Below are 22,446 nucleotides of genomic sequence, written 5' to 3'. Positions count from 1 at the left end.
ATAGAAATTTCAAGGGGAGGTCTCCTAGCTGTGTTATTTTGTCCAACCATTTCCTACTACAAATATTTTCATTCCTATTTCTTTTTTAAACAAGACCAGCCTGTAATGACTTCAGTATCTTTCAGGCAAAAGCAATAGAGCAGTATAGTCATCTACTCCATGCCTTTTCTCTACAGCATTTCTCTGTATTTTCTCTCACTGTGTTTCTGATTCTGAAGCTGCATGCAGAGAAGATGAGAGCCAACATTCTTTCTTACGCTAATTTCCTGCTTGGATGACCCACCCACCTCTCATGGCTGCAGTTATGTGTTACACATGTTATATGGGCACTATTTCCGCATACCAGCTTCATGACCTCAGCTACTGCCTGACAGATGCTCTTTATCAATTTCTATTAATTCATTATCCACCTTCTCCTAATTCAAGGGCAAGTATGGAAATCTGTAGTGCCTGGTCTCCCATGAGTCTCAAGGTCAAATACTGAGATGTGCTTGATGATGTAAATTCATTGTTAAACTTTACACGTGCAGTGCCTGCCGAATGGTAAGGCACTTATTATTTCCAACAGACCAATCCTAAATCATATCCCTGGTTTGAGTGATAATTGTAGAAAGACATTCAGAAGTTTAAACCAAGGTAGGATGGAGAAGGTGAATAAAACTATTCTTGAACTTTATTCACTTTTAAATTAATCAATCAAAGAAGCATTAACTAAGCACTTATAATGTGCCAGAAACCTTGCTAAGCACTGGGAACACATATTTAAAAAAAAAAGGTAAAATAGTTCCTGCCTTCAAGGAGCTCACTTTCTATGAAAGGAGACAGCACATAAATTATTCTATCATTTCAGTTGTATATGATTCTTTGTGACCCCGATTTGGGGTTTTCTTGGCAAAGATACTGGAGTGTTTTGTCATTTCATTTATGAGGAACTGAAGCAAACAGGGTTAAGTGACTTTCCTAGAGTCACACAGCTAAGTAAGTCTCTGAGACGACATCTGAACTCAGGATTCCAAACCCAGTGCTCTATCCACTGTACCACCTAGCTCCCCAACATGTAAATAACTACTTATATATGTGATACATACAAAGTAGATAGTAGGTAATCTCAAAGCGAAGATAATGGTAAGTCGGAGGACCTGAAAAAGCCTTCTGCAGATGGTGGGACATAAGCTGAAAATTGAAGAAGACCAAGGAAACTAATGAGGAGAGAGACTATTCTGGACAGCAGGGGCAGCCATTATGGCAAAGACATGGAGGTGGGAAATGGAGGGCTATGTTCAGGGAAGAGCAAGTGGGCCCGTGTATCTATACTGTAGACTGTGAAGAGAAGCATAATGTAATTAAACTGGAACAGTATGGGAGGCAGGGGAGACAAAAGATGGGGAAAATATGAAGAGCATTAAAAACTAAACAGAAGAATTTCTATTTGATCCTGAAGGTAATAGAGAGCCACTTGATTTTATTAAGTGGTACAGAAGACAACGTGGTCAGACCTACTCTTCAGGAAAATCACTTTGGCAAAGAAGAAAAGAGCTGAAAGGTTAAAGGCTAAAATAAAGTGAGGAAAACAAGCAGCTTTTCTCCCTTGCTGATACTAGAGGCTAATGGGATTAACTACACTTGGGTTGTGTTTATGTGATCCATGATCAAACCATCATACAATGTCTCAGTTAATCTATCTGGCAGCTACTGCGAACAGATCTCTGCTTATCACATAGTAAACTGCAAGGGTCTCGCAGGCAAGGCGTATGACTTTTCATTTGTATATCCTCAGCACTTATCACAGTGCCTTGCAGGTAGTAAAGTTAGGTGAATAAAAATTCTTGATCAATTGAATTGTATAGCCAGAAGTCAATCAGTTTGCATCAAAATTATGGTCTCTAACAGTTTTCCACTTGGTATGGCAACATCACCCACCACTAAATAAAAATATTGCTTTATTCAGAACTCTGAAGGGATGGGCATATAGAAGCTGAGCATTGTTCCATCTTTCTCATAGATATGCAGGCAGCACTAAGTCATACACCATAAAGAGGATATTTTTTCATGGCAAAAATAAAGATTCTGCCCAAATGGATGAAGAAAACTGAGTACAAAGGTATTTAATACACACAAGATTTGTGCGACCAAATAGAGACTAAATGGACCCATTTTGTGTCCACAATGAGGCAAGGAAAGGAAGTCAAAGTTTGAGGAACCCCTTTTGTAAACCCCTGTTCTAAACAGAAGGTTAGATTTCTGAAACAATGTCTCTATGCTTCTCTAAAATCAGAGTATTTTCAGTCAACTGAGGGAAAACAACAAATGCCTATATAAAATATTCACTAAAAAAAAGTATTGATATATTACTACACAATGATATTACCTAACTAATTATTAGCTGCTTTCACTGATATTAATTTTAAAAGTTCAGGTATGTAAACTTTCCAATCCCTACCATCCAATTTGTATGATTTTGTTAATGGAGGCCTGGGATAATTCCTGGACTTCAGTATAAGTTATAGATGATCAACAAAGTGATCATGAATAAAGTTATTGGTTCTCTCTGTCTCTGGTATTAACTCTGGCAAATCAGGTACAGCTGTCTCTACTTTACCCCCACAGGAATGGTACGTAAAATATTTGCAAGTCTGTGGGAAAACACCCTTTTAGGATCATGATATCATAAGTTAAGAGTGTTAGGGACCTGAGAAGTTATCGATTCCAATCCTCTCATTTACAAATGAGTAATCTAAGACCTAGAAAAATGAAGTGATTTTCCCAAGTTTATATAGGTAGCAAGTGAGTTTTATTCTAACTTATTTAATCACTTGGTAACATTTTATAACAACTAGCTACCTCGCTGCTATGAACATATATTCAGTGGGCACTTTGACCTACCATTCAAGTCCTTGAATCATAATTAAAGCAATATATCCATTGCTACTAGAAAAGGTATGTTATTTTTTGTCTGTGTTTTCTTTTGCAACATGGCTTAATATCGGAAATGTTTTTCATGACTTCACATGTATAATCAATATGAAAGTGCTTGCCTTCTCAAAGAGTTGAGAGAGGTGGGAGGGACAAAATTTGGAACTCAAAATTTTTTAAAATGATTATTAAAATTTTTTACATGTAATTGAGAAATTTAATGAAATAAATGAAAAGAAAAAAGGGTATATCGAATTTACTCTCCTTTGGTTCCACTCACATTCTTGTAACTTTCCAAACCAAAATGGCCACATTTTTCCTATATAGGCTCTCTCTCTCTATTCAAATATAAATTCCTTGAGGACAGGGACTATCTTTGCTTTTATATTTTTATCCCTAGCACAGTGCTCCACACACAGAGTACGCTTAATAAATATCTCTTTAAGAGATGAAATAATTCACTTAAATTTACCCAGTGACTGGCTTCCAAATAATAACACTAATGGTTATCAATAAATATCTATAATCAAAGGTGATTCTACTCTTTATACTTTATTGTGATATGAGTTTTTTGACCTATCCTTATCATAATTCCCTCCAACTTGCTCCTCATTCTCATTTTGCTTCATTTGTTTTCGGACCACCATTCATCCAGGGACTTCTGTTCAAAATGGTGATGGTTTGGGATCTTCCTTCTCTCACCTCTCTTCAATTATTTCCCGTTCTCATACTAGGGCCCATCAACTCTACTTCTGCAATTAAGTTCACTTCAACAAGCATTTATTATGGCCCTCCTAGGTACCAGATACCGTATCAGGCACTAAGCATACAAAGACAAAAATGATCAACACTGGCAACGTTTGAGTAACTTAGATTCCACTAGGAAGAAATAAAATATATACATACAGCAATCAGTAAATGCTAAACCTATATAAAGTAAATACACAGGAAATTTAGGGATGGTGAAATATATTAACAACTGGATAGATCAAGAAAGGTATCTAATGTTTTTCACAACAATTCTCCTGTTAAAACCTTCATTACAACCTGTCTAGATTATTGCAACAGCTAAGAGGACATCCTGTTTACACTCCCTCCACTTCAATCTATCCTTCATGTAGTTTCCAGAATTAGACTTCTTGTATGTAGATATGATATATAGATATTCCTTTTCTGCTCCAAAAGCCTGAATGGCTCCCTATTGCTTATTAAAGTTAAAATTCCACTCAATGACATTCAAAATTCTTCACAATAGGTATTACCTTTTGAATTCCTATCCAGCCTTGAAGCTCAACTTGAATACCATTTCCTCTATAATGCCCTTTCCTGATTCCTATAAGACCTTCCTTTTTTTATATCTCACATACTACTTTTTTAGCAATTGTCTAATGTATTTAACTTGTACTGTTGTATGTAATTACTTTTATTTCTCTCATATCACTTCCTCTGGTATATGCTCCACAACTGCAGATGCTGTTTCCTATCTGAGTTCTGAATCTCATCAGTTACCTAGCACAAGTGAATGAATGAGGGAAAGGGACTGTTTTGTTGATTTTGGTCAGGGGGAGTTGTTGGATTTTGCATGTTTTTTGTTTGTTTTCTTTTCTTTTCTTTTCTTTTTTTTTGGGGGGGGGGGAAGGGTTGGGTGTCCATAGAACAGAATCAGAACTAACAGATGGAAATCAGGGATTTTAGTACAATGTGTAAAAATTTCCTAATAATTAAGAGTTTTCCATAAGAAGAACTGCCTGGGAGGTAATAAATGTTTGGATGACCACTTGGCAGGGACGCTGGATTCCTATTAAGTTATAGGAAGGACAATATTAAGGGACTAATCAATGTCTTGAGTTCCCCTCCCAGCTCAGATTCTATTATTCTAAAAAGTAATAGACAAGTTTTCAGCATGTTAATTCTCTATTTCCAGTATTCTTTTCTCCTCTAGCATTTAAAAAGTATTGTTAAAAAAAAAGTACAACAGCATTTCATAAAAACAGAGACATGGGGATATACAAAAGCATGGATGGCAAGTGACTGAAAAGTCACCTAAATAAAGTTGCTCTTGGGCTAACACAGGTAACGATGTAGCTTTATTCCATTCTTGTAAAACACCTAACTACCTTTTTCCTAGGAGCAGATTACCTGATCAAACACACATTCTCACTCACACATATGATCAGAAGCCCCTCACACCTCACTAAAGTCTCTTCCACACAAAAAGAACAATTCAAACGAATGCCGTAAAAACCATGATTTCCCTTATAGTCTCAACCTAATGGCAAAAACCACTTTATACACGCACAAATACTCAGGGTAGCTATCCTTTTTGACACATAGCAAAGAAATAATGGTAAACCTTAGAAATGAAACCAAGCCAGCACCATGCCAGGCTGTAATGGAGAAATAGGACTCCCACACTGCAAACAAAGGGATAAAGAAGACAAGAGAAGAAAGCTACGTAGCATGGAGAGGATGCCCATTTCTGACACCAACTCCCTTTTTTTTCTATATGAAAACAGAGACAGGTGTTGAGGGCTGGAGTCATGTTTGGGATACTACATAGGAACAAGGATAGGGATAGGACCTGTCATTCACTGACATAGGGAACTGCTGAATGAGGAAATTCCCTCCATAAATGCCGTAAAATAGAACATTCTCTGTAACTTCTAGTCTAAGAGGGTTGACTAGAGGACTAAAAGGTTAAGTTAGCATGTGTCAAGAGTATCTATCTAATAGAGTACTTTTCACCGACAAAAGGGAATACATGTACTCTCTAATTTCGCTCCCTTGATTAGAGGAAGTTGAAAGCATTTAAAGCTTTAGAAAATTCTTGAGCTGAGCTCTGGATAAATACTGAGTCTATCAGTAAGTTCAAAGGTAGTAGCAAAGATGTAACACTGGGAAATAGAAGACCTGGGTTCAAATCATGATTCTGCCACTTAGTACCTGCATGACTTTAGAAAATTCAAGTAAATCTTGAAATTATTTATTTCCTCAGCTGTTAAAAAGGGGGAAGCAGGGAAGGAATTAGATTAGATAGTCTCTAGGAACTTTCTAAAATGTGCCATTTTAGTGACTAAAAATCAACCAAAGATCCTGAGGAGTGAGAAGACAGTGACATGGTAATTTATAGATAATTCACAGTTAATTTATAATAGTTAATTCACAAGTGAATAATCTGGCATGCAACATATAGTACTTAGTGACATATCTTCTAATTGGGAAAACCAAGGAATAAGGAAAACAAATGGCTGGCTCATGGCCAATAGCAATTTGATTGCAGAGTTAGAATTAAAACAATTTTGAACTCAGCCTATCACTGAGCATTAACAGCAACTATGTATTGAAAAGGACCAAAGAATCTGAGAGCAAGTACGAGAGAAGACTGGAGGTAGAAAGCCAATACTACCATGGCCTTATAGGTCATCTGGTCCACCACGCTCATTACTGAAATAAGGACAGAGAGGGCTAAGCAGGTTAAGTGATTTGCTTAAGTTCATATAGGTTGACATCCAAACTCAGGCCCCAAAGACTCCAAGTTCAACACTCTCTCCAGATTGGCCGTTAAATGAGATTAAATGACCTTAAAGTGCCATGTAAACACGAGCTGTTTCTTTTTTTAAATTTAAAGCAGAAAACACAATTAATTAATAGTTCAGGTAAAGTTTATATATTCAATATGGACTAATATAAGTACCTCGTGAAAGTGCTGAATGAAAACTAAGATCAAAGCACAAAGTAGTTTTTACATGTGATAGAATATTAAATCATTGGAGGGGAAAAAAAAGCAAAGTAGAGATCTGGGCGGCCACTCAGGTCTACCGTACTATCAATTTAGTAGATTTAAAAAAAAAAAAAAATCCTCCCCCCCCAACAAAAAAATTTGGCAGCATAGAGTAGCACTGAAAATAATTTTTCTTTCATGTGAAACAAGGAAATAATGAACGAGAAAAATGCAATCAATAAAGTAGAGACCTTTCTTGAGGGCTTGACATTTTTTTAAAAAATGAATTTAGTATGTATATATACTTTAAGGTTTCTAAGATCATGATTAAAAGTAGCCAGGACTTAGGCTGGCACAAAATAGGTGCTTAATAAAGGTTTGCTGATTGACTAGCAAATTTTCTAAGTTTATCACAAAATTTATAAGAAATTAATATAATCTGATCAACTTATTAAATTAGGAAAAACTTTATAATTTGATACACAACAAATCTGAGTAAGCTAAGACATTAGAAAACAAATCACGACAATATAGTGAAAATAAATTATAAATTGTAATAATAACAATAATAATAATAATAAATATCCTTGAAGACAAGAACTGCTTTGATTTTATCTCTATATCCCCAATGGCTGGCATCAAGCCATAAAGATGTCTTAAAAAATACTTGTTAAATTGAGTTACTAAATAGAGAACAAGGTGGAAAACTCTCTTGAAATGAAAAAGCACTCCAAAGAAGGCAGAAGCAAATGAGAAAAACAATAATCTTGTGTAAACATAAAACTGTGGCATTCAAGGTACATTTTATTTATAGCAATAAATATTGCTATAAAATAAATATAACTTAATTATTCAAACAGACATACACAATGTCTGCTTGAACATATATTTTCATACATGAACATGCAAGCCATATTTTCAGAAATTTATTTCTAGAGACATATACTTGAAAAACATACCCACAAACCACAAAATCAGTTTGTTAAACCTGTTAGTCACATGATTTTATTATTCAAATTATACTCCTTTGAAGTTCTAAGTAAAAATAAATAATACAAAAGTATGAGATACTGCTGAAAGAATACATTTGGAAACTCATAATTAAGAAATTAAATGTACATCAAATAAATATCCAGTAACCCATTCAAACAACACTAGCAAATATAAAATTAACTAAAAAGTAAATTATTATATTTATTAAAGAAGTGGTTTTTCTTTCCTGTCACTGAACTTGTCTGTCTGTCTGTCTGTCTGTCTGTCTATCTATCTATCTATACTTATTAGACAATTGTAGGAACAATGCTAGAGTTAAGTATTGTGTATTTATTATAAGATCTAACAACAGAGCATTCATGCTTAAGTTTGAAAAACAAAGTTTGGTATAAACAACAGCTACTAGTGTTCCTTTGCCTTTAGGTATGGTCATCGAGTTCAAAATAAGTAATTTCACTCTCCTAAAAGAACACATTAGATTACAAAATGTTTACATAAGGAAGATAAGAGATGACTATAGATTTTCATAGGTAAATTTTAATCAGTTTACCTTGGAAGTCCTTGCTGTGTCCAAACACTCAAAGAGAGTATCACACAAATTATAAATTCACCTATTCTTTGATTCAAGTCCCAGAGTGATCTTTCATATGATGTGAATTATAATACACTTATATCAGTCTCTTCTCTTTAGGAGTACTTAATATTTAATTAAAAAAAAAAACAAAACAAACCATGAACGGCAGTACTCTGAGACTTTGTGAAGCCTGTATTTATACAGACAAAACATCTGGAAAGTAGTAGTTATGGCAACCAAATCCCCAACTCGATCCAGCAATTCAACTTGAGTCTCTAGAGTCCAGTTTGCTCTGTGTCAGGTATCTCAGCAGAAAGTGATTTGGGAGGGGAAGGGGAGGAGGTAATACTTCAGGCCATGTACTACCCTAGATTTCTTAAGCTTTTCATAGTGGAGAATTTAGTTGAACTTTCACATGCCTTCAGTAGCTCAAAGGCTACAATAACAAAATAAATAAATAAATAGATAGATAGGTAGATAAATATATAAATAAATAAATGGACTTGCTAGGCCAGCATTTTACCATATTCATTTTATTATTATTAAAGAGGTTTGTGTTTTGTTAAGTAATCTAGCTTTCTCCAGGCATATTTCAGTTCTCAAATAAATGACCCCTGTAATATAAGCAATCAAGAACTGACCCTTTTCTTAAATGTCATAAACTCTGGGCATAGCACACTAGAAATTATGTTAAAATATAATACAGATTTTACAGATCATATTCAGTACCTCTGTAACATTATCATAGAAATCTCAAATGGCTCTGTATGTGTGTGTAATGTTTTATATATACATATATATATATTTATATTTATTTATATAAAAATATAAAAAACATTCCACACTCAGTGACACTTGGGGGTCAGTAAAGCTTCACACCATTTTAAATACCAGAAGAACAATATAAGAAAGCATCTTAAAACTTTAAGTGCCCTAAATCATTATATTATTCCCTATCATCATTGAGTGAGATTGGTGAAGACCCCTCATAAAATTTAAACTTAAGTAAGTAAAATAAGGTAAAAATCTCTAATAATAGTATATGTGTATATGTGTGCCCAGGTCAGGAAGCTTGTAAATAGCCCAGATGGATATGTTCAAATTGTTGCAAAAATAATCACCACCACAAATTATTCCAGGATCTGAAATGAACAAAAACAGGATGTACTAAGAGGATACTTGAAGGAGTGGGAGGCAGGTGAAAGCTATGTAACGATTCTGTAATTTCCTCTGCTGTTGCTCAGATAGTTTTTTTTGTGTTTAGATTGTGCCCTCTGAAGCCCAGCCAATGGGATAAGAGGAAGGGGCTAGGGAGGAGTTGCGGTTAGAACCTATAAAAATGTTTGTTTGGCTGATACCACCTGTGGTCTTGCATCGAACTGCCTTTGGATGTGAGTGGCCCTTTCTCGAGATCAAAATAAAATCCTTTCTACTTTCTAACTGGAGAAGCCTCTGAATTAATTTGAGTAAGGGTCATTGCTGTCCCATACATCATTATATTATATTTTTTGAAAGTTTGCCATGTAGCTGATGTGCCTGCTATGCAAACTCAAGTGCCTGTTCACATGTTTTACATCCTGGCCAAAAATAGAAAAAAAGAGAGAGACAGAGAAACAGAGAGAGAGAGAGAAAATACTACTTTATCAATCACAGGCTGGAACATAAGATTTCATTAATACAAATCTCTTAATGTGATGAACTCAATGATATCACTCTCTTCCTTTTCTATTTTAATCACTTTGCTAACCTAAACAAAATTCCCCCCATCATCATTTTTTCCCTTCCCTTTTCTCATGCCCTCTCTGCTCCTTTCTCAAACCTTATGTAAATTATGTGATCATTTTGGAAATGAAAGAAAAAGAAAAATCTCAGTATTACTCTCCGTTTTCTGGTTTTCATTCTAACATATTTTGTTGTTTAATCAAAATGAGTTTGTATACTGAATAGAGAATATTAGTTAATACTGAAAACAGACATTGACGTCAGTTGCATTAAACTCAACATTTATCAAAAACCTATTATGTGGCAAAGCTGAACCTCAGAGATAGAAAAGCAACTATTCAATCAACAAGGATTTATTAAATGCTTCCTTTGTGCCAGGTAGGAATTAAGTAGTATCTTGCCCTCAAGGAGCTCACATTCTACAAATGGATGATCCTTGTGAGCACCTAAGTAAATACTAAGTAATTTGAGGAAGGAGAGGGTCAACAACTGGGGAAATGAAGGAAAGCTTTACAAAAGAGGCAGCACCTGGGGTCAGTCTTAAAGAAAATCAATGATTGTCATTGGTACAGGTAAGGGCAATAGCACATTCCAGGCACGGGGACAACTTATGCAAAGGCTTGGAGAGGGAGAGGCAATGCTGGTATCTGATAATAACAAGTAGGACAGTTTCAGTTATATGAAGGTAGTAACATGAAATAACTCTGGAAAGGCAGGTTAGAGTCAAATGGTAGAGAAATTTTAAGGGCAATCTGTGTTTTTTCCTGAAGCAGGGGTTTTTAACTTTTTTTCTGTCACAAGAGCCTTAGCTAGGCTAGTGATCTCTTCTCAAGAACAATGTTTTTCAATGCCAAAAAGGACATACATAGAATTACAAAGGAAATAATACTGAAACACAGTAATCAAAATACATTTTAAAAAATTCACAAACCTCACGCAATCTATCCATAAATGCCTTAGGGGTCTGTGGATGCCAGATTAAGAACCTCTTTCCTAGTATTAATAGAAAGTCACTTGAAGATATTTGAGCAATGGAATGACATGTTCAAACCTATATTTTAAGATTATTTCAGCAACATGAAAGATGGATTGGAGGGAAAGAATACTGGAAGCAGGGAGACCAATTAGGAGGCCACTGAAGTAGGTGAGAGGTGATAAATTATTCTGAACAAAGGGTGGTAGCCATGGGAGTGTAGAGGATAGCTATGAGAGATATTGTAGAATAAAATTAATGAGATTTACATGGGGGGGCAGCAGTGAAGAGTGAGGAAAAATTAAGAATGACCCTAAGGCTGAGAATTCTGGGTGACATGAACAATGGGCAGTACCTTCAAGGGAGTCACATGAATGGTGTTAAGATAAGGAATTCAAGGGAGAATAACCATTGGCTAATGAACAGTATACATTCAGTTGCATAGCATGTATTAAGCTCCTAGTATATGCTATGCAATGTGTTGTTAAGGGGGGAAAAAACTTGTTAAACCATATCTAAACTATACGGGGTAGGTAAGTGGCACAGTGGATAAAGAGCACCAGGCCTGAAGTCAGTAAGACTCATTTTCCTGAGTTCAAATCTGGCCTCAGAAGCTTAATAGCTGTGTGACCCTGAGCAGGTCACTTAACCCTGTTTGCTTCAGTTTCCTCATCTGTAAAATGAGTTGGAGAAAAGAAATGGCAAAAATCACTTCAGTATTTTTGCCAAGAAGACTCCAAAATGGGGTCTGACATGACTGAAAAACAAGTGAACAACAATAATCTAAACTGGAGGTTCCCAAACTTATTTGGCCCACCACCCCCTTTTCAAAAAAAAAAAAATTACTCAGCAGCCCCCTGAAATCTACTTTCTTTAACCCTTTAATTTTTTTTTTAGTTTGCATCATTTCAAAAAATAAATTTTTTTTAAATGACTTCTGTTACATTTAATAATTTATTGTAAATTTGTGGGTTTTTTCCTGTATTGAAACTGTATAGTATTGTATTGTAAACAAGTCATTACATGCACATATTCCTGCCGATGCAGGCTGGACTTCCCGGGAATGCTCAACATGCTCACCTACCAACACTTGCTTGTTAAGACTTGTTGGAGGATTTGATCACTGATTGGTTATTCTAACTGATATGGTTCATAGATTTAGAGCTGGAAGAGTAAGGATAGGCGTAGGAAGATTAAGTGATTTGCCTAATGGTACACTGGTAGGAACAGTCAGAGGTGGGATTCAGCCAGCAACAGTGTTCTGTTCAGTCCACCATGCTGCCTCACCAATCAATCCAACAATCATCTCACTATTTCCACAGCTCTCTGAAGTTGACCAAGCTCTTCTCTCACAACAGCATAGTTATGTAGGTAGTACCAATAGAACTATCCCAATTTTGCAGACAGGGAAACTGTGGCCCAAAGACAACCCATGATCACAGGTCTAAGGCTCTTTCTTTCTATTCTGTCACAATGAGCAATCTGGCTAATGTTAGTAACACATCTTTGTTCTGTTAAGGAATGCAATTAAGGTTAGAAGCAGATCATTTAGCTCTTAAAAATTATTTTGACTAATAAAGATTAGTAGGATAATTGCCAATATCAGACATTAGCTATAACAGATCCAGAAAGAGAACACAGAAGACACTGGATGAATGAATGGGAGATTTTTTTTTAATTTTTTGAGAGAAAGGAAGTGTCCCTGAGCACAAAGGTTGATCAATCAATCAATCAATCAATATTTATGAAGTGCCTACTCTGTGCCTTAGGATCAGAAAAAGTCAAAGAAAAATGATTAAAGAATTTTCTGCAGAAATATTATAAATGCTATAGGGAATACATGTGATATATCAAGTGTAGCATTAAGCCATTTCATTATTAAAAGGTTTTTATCAGTTAATGAATAAAATATCATGACTCAATGGCATTAATAAATAATATTCATTAAACAAGTATCAATAACTGTTCAGTACACATAAATGATGGTCACAATGAATGTTTGATTTTAGAAATCAATTCTGATTACTTCCCTCAACTTAACCTGGTAACTGATATTCCTTAAAAAACACAATTACTTTTTAGTACTCATCTGTTAGACCAAACTACCACTTGTAATCATTAGTTTCTGCAGAGTTTTAAAGAAAATTACTAGTCATTCACTTTTGGTAATTCCTTATGGGGCTTATTAAGTCACTCAACCAAGAACTGCCAATAGCAGATCAGCATGTGAAAGACACTGCCCCAGAACACAGAAGCAAGGGGAGAAAATATGCTATTTTGGGGGAGACAAATAAGCTGCTACGCCTACTTCCTTTCCACTATTTTTCATTATTTCCCATGAGATCTTTGACCTTTTGCTCCTCCAGGTGAGTGTAATTTTTTTGTCCAGCTCTATATGGTAAACTTTTGGTAGTTTGATTGGTATAATATTGACTAAGTTAATTTAAGAAATGTTATTTATCATATTGACATGGCTTTGTTGTTCAGTCGTTTCAGTAATGTCTGATTTTCTGTGACCCCATTTGGGATTGCCTTGGCAACAATACAGGAGTAGGTCGCCATTTCCTTCTCCAGCTCATTTTACAAATGAGGGAACTGAGGCAAACAGAGTTAAGTGACTTGCCCAGGGTCACAGAGCTAGTCTGGAAGGATTTATATGAACTGATGCTTGAGTGAAGTGAGCAGAAACAGGAGAACATTGTACACAGTAACAGCAACATTGTGGGATGACTGACTTTGATAGAGTTGGCTCTTCTCAGCAATGCAAGAATCTAAGAAAACTCCAAAAGACTCATGGTGGAAAATGCTATCCACATCCAGAGAAAGAACTATGGAGTCTGAATGCAGATCGAAGCACACTATTTGCTCTCTCTTTGTTGTTGTTTTGTTTTTTCTTTCTTGTGGTCCCTCCCATTGGTTCTAATTCTTCTTTACAACATGACTAATGTGAAAATATGTAGAGCCTATAATAGATTGCATGCTGTCTGGGGGAGGGGGTAGGAAAAGGAGGGAAAGGGAGAAAATTTAAAACTCCAAAGCTTATGGAAGTGAATGTTGAAATCTAAAAATAAATTACTAAAAAAAAAAGCTTGCTTATAGTTCTAAGACGTTTCCTGAATTCACCTCAGCATATTCTCCTACTACAAGTTTCACACATCCAACTCAATATATCCTTAATAAAATTAGTCAACTCATAATAAGCATTGCGCAAGCCACTGAAATAAGCACTTCTTGTCAAATTTACCTATATACACATATATAATGTAATGTCCATATGCATTTATATGTCTTTCAGTTACCCCCATTCTCACAAAAATGGAGACACCAAATTTATAGAAACAAATTAATTTGAACAATGATGACCCTAAATATGTAAATAGGCAATGCTGGGAAAAAGTTGTTGAATGCAAAATGCTGGATGCAAACATTTGCAAAGCAAATATGCAAAATATGAATATGCATATTTGGGGCCCATAGTCTACTAAATGGAAAACTTCTGGTGAGGAAGAGAGGTCTAATACCTGTCTTGTGAGACCTGTCATGTCTCCTACAACTATATTATACCTCTGTTTCTTTTTGTTTGACTTAATTGTGCTAACCTATGATATCCATACCAATCCAAAAAGATGCCAGCCCCAAATACATGCTACACTATTAAAATGAGATCTTTGAAACAAACACATATATGTTAGTTAAATAACAATGAGTACAGGTTACATTCGTGTTTTATAGAAAGCAAATGGCGGGGGGAAGGAGGGTGGAGGATGTAGATATCGGGCAAATATGGTGCTTCTTCATGAAAATGCCCTGAGTTTGAAATTTCACCTGGGGGTTGGGGGATTTTCTTTGTGTGATGTTGTAAATTCTTAGTTTTGCACAGCAAATTTCCTGGGAATAAGGATGCTTACGTGTTTCATTCTCTACTATGAAAAAGGCTTTGTTTTATTTTTTCTCTTTTTATTACTAAATAATTGGCTATCTCTTCTAGAGATCAATTAACTTATCATGTAGCTTTGGCAATCATAAAACAAGCTACCAATTTTTATACTCAAATTGTTCACTGTTCATCATTTGAATCATAATGTGAATAGTGTTTCAGCCTCTCAAACTGATTAGTTAAATGTCTTGTTTCCACACTTATCCTCATTATAGCTGCCAGATCTCATTTAAAGTGTGATTAGTAATAGCACTATAACACAATTTTAATTTTTAAGTTGGAGAATTATTCGGTGCCGATGAGTTGGAAACACTAATTTTCAATGAACATAGTCCAGTGTTGTCTAAAGTCAAATACAAGTTTCTCATACCTTTCTGCCAGTGTCACTCAAGTCCTGACTTATCAAACTATCTCTATCACTTCCCAACTGAACTACACATTTCAGTAAGTAGGCCCTGTAACTAAAGTACCCTTCACTTGTTGCTGCCTACCACCAGCACCAACCACTAGTTTTCTAACCAAATATCTAACTAATTACTCCCCAAATGATACCTATGTTCTAGCCAGAGAGCTTCCTATCCCTATCTACTGTTTCTTACCTCCCAATCATCACTCACAACCATATCCTATAATTTGGCCACCATTACTGCTCAAAACCCTTCACTGGCTCCCCATTGTCTTTAGGATCAAATATAACAGACTTCTTTGCCTTGGCTCCAAATTACCTTTCTATCTTTAATGCACGCTACCCTGCTTCAGACCTAGGCTAGACCACTAACTGATTTTTGACCTCTTTCCTACCTTCTCCTACTTCCATACATCCATGCAAGGGGGACTGGAATATATTATATCCTTGCCTAATAAAATGTTTTCTTCCCTTTCAGTTGCAAAATTTCAAGAACGTGTATTTGCATATTTTTGTTTTTTATGACAAGACATAATTTTATCTGTTTTCCATCATTAACTGTAATCCTGGCATTATAACTGAAGACAACGTGGTGTACTGGCTAGCAAACCAGGCTTGGAGTCACCGAATGTGGGGTCTAGTCACAATTCAGTGACTCGTAAAACCATGTGTTTTTTCAAGTTCAGTTTTTCAATCCGTAAAGTAGAGATAGTGAAAGTTATGCCACATAGCTCATGAGGTTGGAGGGAAACTGTTCTATATACCTACATAAATGTGAACTGTTTATATAATTATTAATACCTAACAGTTCAAAAGAGCTATAGTTTCATCAGTATGAGTACTTTGAATGAACACAGGTCACATTTTCTTTATGGTCTTCATGAGTTTCTCTGGGCAAAAATAAAATCATCTGGTAGCCAAACTTCTAAGAACTTCTTTCCCTTCTACATCTGCTAACCTGACCCCCCTTTGGATATAAGAAAATAGAGAGCTGCTCGGGCAAAGTGACTTGCCCAAAGGCACAGCTAATGTGAGACACACTAAAGACAAAAAACCAGGCATTCTCTCTCCTAAACCAGTATTTTTTTCACTACTACACCATCCTTCTTTTCCTTAGTTTTATATTCTCACGACCTAGTTAGAGTTCAATCTATTTGCTTCAAACCTGATAAATGTAATCAGACTTACATGTTGTTACATTTAAAACCTAATGCATAAAATACATACAAGCTACATAGAAAATCAAAGGCTTATTCACATTTAAGAAAGAAGAAAGATATGAAAAGCTGGTTTCTCATTTCTTTAAAAATAATTAAGTTTCAAAGATCTGATGTAGCATCCAACAACCATTTGGATCATTTGCTAAAGAAATGTGGAGGCTACCCGCCGCCCCTCCCCAAAAAAAGATTTTCTATAAGATAATGTCATCTTGATTTCGTGAGCCCAAGTGCTAGAATAGCTCTATGAAGATCATCTGGGAAAATGTTACATCATAAACAAGTTATTCAAGATTACTTCAAGACTTTTTGAAAGCATAATGGAGATTAAGCAAAATAAGCTCAACTATTCAGAAGACTAACTACTCTACTTGTTTCTTGCATATACAATTCACCTCCCAAAAGTATTTGGCTTTTAAGTATCAACTGTGCACATTTTCCGCATAGCTAAGTGACAGATAATAACACCTAATCTGAAACCGGCTCAAGCTGCCTTATGGCTGGGAAGAATAAAGATGTACAGATTATGAACATGTTGATATAGTACAGTAGTAATGAAACCCCAGTTTTACTCTCTAATTAGGGTAATATTTCTAGAGCCCCACCTCAAAATAAAGCTAAAACTGCAGTGTGGATGTAATAAATGTAACCAGATGCAACATGGTGGAATACCCTATAAACAGAGATAGCTTGTCATTAAGTCTGAACTGCCATTACCTCCCTGGCATTCTGTGAAAGTTATTGACTTGCAAACATTTGACATTCAGCCTAGGAGAACAGAGAAACTTAAATCTTCCTCCAAAAACAACTAAAAACAGTCCCACGTTCCTGACAAAAGGAATTTTTGTAACTTCCAACTCCTTTTAGCATTTAGGAAGTAACAGTGATCTGAACACTGGAATGTTTCTCTGGAGGCTGCAAAAGCATAGGTGTTAGTTTGTGAGTGACTGATTATTGGGATATTGGAGGGAAATGCTACAGGATTCTCTAGTGTTTCATGGCATCAATCCATTGTTTTTGCATGCATAAAAACTTCCTTCCAAATTGGAGTCAGGATAAGGAAGAGGACTAAAAAGTCTCCCTACATTTTCTGCTTTTGAACCACAGATAATTCTGAGAGCGTGCCTACAAAGCCTCACCTGGGCTCCCACATGCCTTCCATAGGTGAATCACAAAAAGGAGGAAAGAAAACACATAGTGGGCCCAGGAAGCAAATAGAGAGGAGCTACAGAGAACAATAAAGAAATACTTCTGTACACCTAAGGATGTCTCAATAGGTGGGAAACTCAAGTCTAATAATTATAGAAATGGGCAACCCTACCATATTAAACTTGCCAAAGCAGAGTCACTGAAAGTATAGGTCACTCAGTTTTCAGAAAATGAAATTAACGCTATCAACAGTCACATAAAAAAAATGCTCTAACACTATCAATTGAAGAAATGCAAATTAAAACAACTCTGAGGTACCACCTCACACCGATCAGATGTGCTATCAGACTGCCTAACATAACAGAAAAGGAAAATAATAAATATTGAAGGGAATGTGGAAAAATAGGTACACTAATATACTGTTAGTGAAGTTGTGAACTGCTCATATCATTTTGGAGAACAATTTGGAATTATTTCCAAAGGGCTACATAATCTGTGCATAGCCTTTGACTCAGCAATACCACTACTAGATCTGTATCCCAAAAAGATTTTAAAATGGGAAAAGGACACATATATATAAAAAATTTTTTTTATAGCAGCTCTTTTTGTGGTGGCAAAGAATTAGAAATTGATAAAAAGTTCTTAACTTTTTTTTTTTGTATCACGGACCCCTTTGACAGTTTGGTGAAGCCCACTGAACCCTTTGCAGAATAATATGTAAAATACATAAAATATATAGGATGATAAAGGAAATAAATTATAATGGGAACACACACACACAAACACAACAAATTCACAGACCCTCTTCCCCCTGAAATCTACTCTCTGACCCTCTAGGTTCTGTGGACCTCAGCACCTTGGCTAAGATTTACAGGAAGACGTGCCTAATAGTCATACAAAATTAGAAGTAAAGAATCGGGTGATCTGTACTAGTGGAGTGATTACCCATATCCTTAGAATCACAGAAACATTTAATTATTGAAGTACAACTTAGTAAAGCCCACACACAATGTTGTGAAGCAATGACAGCAAGAAGCTATGGGGACAAAGGGGACCCATGGAGTGCCCCTGCTGAGTTCCCTTGAATTGCAGTGAAATATAAGTCTTAGCAATTTAAAAAAATTAGAAGAGGATTCAATGGGGCCCAAGAGCAGCACCTTGTCTGATCAAGCCCTACCTGCTCTACAGCAACCCTTAGGAAATGTTTGCTTAGAGCGTAAGAACTGCATCCCATCAACTGTCCCTGCAAGGCCAGCTATGGACACTGTTTCCTAAGTGATAGGAGGTCCAAGTTCTTGAAAAGAAACATCACTGCTAGGCATACGCCCTCCCCAGAAGCAAGATAACTTGTTTGGTCTAGGCAAGGTTTTAGAAATCCTACCCCTCAGTTTTCAAAATTATAGCCCCAGTGCAGGCTAATGTTTGCAAAGGGCTTCAAGTCTTCATTGTAACACTGAAACTTTTTACACAGTAAATATTAACTTGCTAAGGAGAAGAAGGATTTCTGGCATTTAAAAAAAATTCATTCCATAAATTTAGCAAAAATTTATTAAGCATCTACTCTGTACACGTCCTCGTGCAAGATATTGAGTGAGTTTAGATAAGAAATAATCCCAGCCTTTTATCATTATTATCATCATCATCATCATCATTCATCATCACCAGCATTGAATAGCACTTTAAGGTTTGTAAAGTGCCTTACAATTATTCTCAGCTGATCTTCATAACAATCCTGGCAGGAAGGTGCTATTATATTATCCTCATTTTATAGGTGAGGAAATTGAGGCAGAAAATGATTAAGTAACCTGCACAGATCAGAGGGCTAATAAGTGCCTGAGGTGGATTTAAACTCACTGACTCCAGGTCCAGAGCTCTATCCACTGCACTACCTCATTAGCCTCATAGACCTCACAGTCTAATGATTAGACTCTGAAATGTGTTCCTTTCCTAACTAAATTGGATTTACTTGTATTTATTCTATATGTACTTATGATAGATAGATAGATATGTTGTCACTCTCAATTGAATATAAGCTCCTTGAAGGGAGGGGTTCTATCACTTTTGCCTCTGTACCCTGAGCACCTAGCACATTGGCAGGCACGCACATAGTAGGTGCTTAACAAATGATTGTTGATTAACTAATTAATGAATTCCCTTGAATGTCATAAACTAGGCAATTGCTAAATGTATCTAATCCTAGTCCTATTTTTCCCTCTCTTCCCAGGATCAAAATTTTTAAAACTGCTTAGTACTATAAGAATCCTACTAAAACCAAATTATCCACTATGTACTCAAGTGCCTACATATGAAAAACAAAATATGTTGCATATAATAAGCCTTCTTACCAACATACAATATGAGCAAGTCATCACTACAAGGATTTTTGGTTTTTCAAAACAGGTCCAATTTCTCTCTCTTAGTATGTGATTCATATGGCATTATCTGTGTATATGTTTTCTTCCCTCCCTCCCAGGGAAACATAGGCTCCTTGAAGTCAAGGACTTTTTTTGGGGGGGAAGGGGGGATGGAGAATCACTATGCCTAGCATGGTGCCAGGAACACATTAGGCACTTAATGTTTATTGAACTGAAATGGGAATGGTGGGTATTATTAATGTGATGCATATCTAATAAATAAATTTGCCCTTAATTTGTTGCACATTTTTCTACACCAAATAATGCATTTTGTATTTATGGTAATTAACAATGATGATTTTCTTTTTTAATAAACTAAGATCATCATATGCATTCAATAAATATTTGTTGACTTAGATTCTGTTATAAAAATAAAAAGCTAGGGAACTGTCAACAACAACTTTAGTTACTTAACACATCATCACACACTGAAGTCATATTAACTAACATTTTAATTAAGCAAGGAAAAAGTATATAGTTGATGTGTGCATGTACATTGGGGGATGGTGAGGTGGGCAATAGAAATGATTGGATTGTGAAAGAAATCAACATCTAAGTTTAACTTTCTCTAGTCTTATAAAACTCACTTTCAGTAAAAGACTACTAAAATATGAAACATTTGAAATTATGAGTATGTTCTGACATCAGAGAAAACTAGAGCTCTAAATTTTACCCTTCCTGGGTAAGTTATTAAAGAATGGGCATACAGTACCTGCTCCTCGGGAGAAACATGGACTCCTTAATGAACACCGAACCAGAGAGAAGGATATACCAACAGGTACCAATATCATCGGGACTGAAAGGAAGACAAGGAGATAATTAGATGACCGTCTTGAAACAAGAAAGAAAAAAAAGGTCAATGTACAGTACATCAAATTCCCCAATCCCGTGTTACCTTAAGAATAATTAAAGATAGATAGATAGATAGATGGATAGATAGATAGATAGATAGATAGATAGATAGATAGATAGATAGATAGATAGATAGATAGACAGACAGACAGACAGACAAGGTCTTTGATTTTATTAGTAGAGGGAACTTGCAGAATAAGAAATTACCTCTCCCGCTGCAGGTCAACAACTTCAATGGAATATATAATCTCGAAATGTGCTTAAAGGGCTGAGAAATGAAGTGATTTGTCTAGGGTCACACCTGGCCAGTATTATTTCCAGGTAGAACCTGAACCCAAGTTTTCTTGGCTTCATGGTAAACTCTTTATCCACTATTCATATGCTGCCTCTTGAGAACAAATAAAAGAGACAGAAAAGACAGAGAGAGAGAAAGAGAAGAGAGACAGACTGACAGACAGAGAGACAGAGGGAGATGAGATAGTGGAGATGAAAGAGACACCAGTGACCCTAATTGTGTCATCAGTGATCCTGTGACCCTAATGGGGTGACCATAGTCAAAGTCACTTAATCTCTGAGCTTAGTTCCCTCATGAGCATAACATGGATGGTAATGATATCTGTAGAGCCTCCCTCACAGGTTTGCTCTGAAGTTGGAAATACAGAAATAATATTTATAAGGTGCCTAGCACAGTGCCTGGTACATCGGTGCTTGATACATGTTTTTCCTTTCCATGTATGTAAAACACCCGGAAAAATTTAAAATATTATATATTTAAAATAGGTATATGTATATAAGATGTGTGTATGTGTGTGTGTAAGTAACCAGACTGCCAAAGGAGTTCATGATGCACCCCCCCCACCAAAATGAATAAATAAATAAATAAAAACAATCTTAAGAACTCATGATCTAAGGCAGCACTTCTTAAACTGTGGATCATGACCCCATGCAGGGTCGCAAAATATTTGGCAAGAGTAAAAGGTTTCTGAACACATAATGACCAAAAATTAATTCAAAATCAAACATGTAATCAATCTGAAGTGTTTCTGGCAGCACTTGCCTGTGTTGTGTCACGCAAATACAATTTTTCCAATCCAATTTATGCAGCCCCTAAAATCTATCTGTGGATTCCAAGTTAAGAACTCCTCTCTTAGATATACTTTCGGTTATCAAGCTTTGGTTATTTAATTTTAAGTGTTGTTTATAATACGTGTTTAATAAATATTGTGTTGTATTGCTATATAAATAACTGAAGTATTTTATATCTTTGTTTTCTAGGTCCAATAGAATGAATGTTTGTTGTAGCTGAGTTGTTTCAGTCATGTCCAACTCTTCGTGACCCCATTTGGGGTTTTCTTGTCAACATACTGGAGTGGTTTGCCATTTCCTTCTCCAGCTCATTTTACAGATGAGGAAACTGAGGCAAGCCAGGTTAAGTGACTTGCCCAGGGTCATACAGCTGTAAGAGTCAGAGGCTGGATTTGAACTCATGAAGATGAATCTTCCTGATTCCTGAACTTCCCAGAGTTCTATCCACTGTGCCATCTAACTGCCCCTAGAACGAATACCTAGCAGGCC

The 22,446-nt window shown here is 35.9% G+C and overlaps 1 protein-coding gene across 5 annotated transcripts in view; it reads right to left on the bottom strand.

Annotated features, from left to right (window-relative positions):
• The window catches only part of RAPGEF2 (Rap guanine nucleotide exchange factor 2), a 311,585-nt gene that overhangs the window by 147,401 nt on the left and 141,738 nt on the right, over positions 1 to 22,446 (bottom strand). For all 5 annotated transcript variants that reach the window (XM_027866834.1, XM_027866836.1, XM_027866837.1 and 2 more), the window contains exon 4: positions 20,732 to 20,815. In XM_027866834.1, coding sequence (XP_027722635.1) covers positions 20,732 to 20,815 — 84 coding nt within the window. The remainder of the gene's footprint in view (positions 1 to 20,731; positions 20,816 to 22,446) is intronic.

This window comes from Vombatus ursinus, unplaced genomic scaffold, assembly GCF_900497805.2.
Source record: "Vombatus ursinus unplaced genomic scaffold, bare-nosed wombat genome assembly UNPS02014784.1, whole genome shotgun sequence".
Lineage (NCBI taxonomy): Eukaryota > Metazoa > Chordata > Mammalia > Diprotodontia > Vombatidae > Vombatus > Vombatus ursinus.
This window is presented reverse-complemented; position numbering and strand designations above follow the sequence as displayed.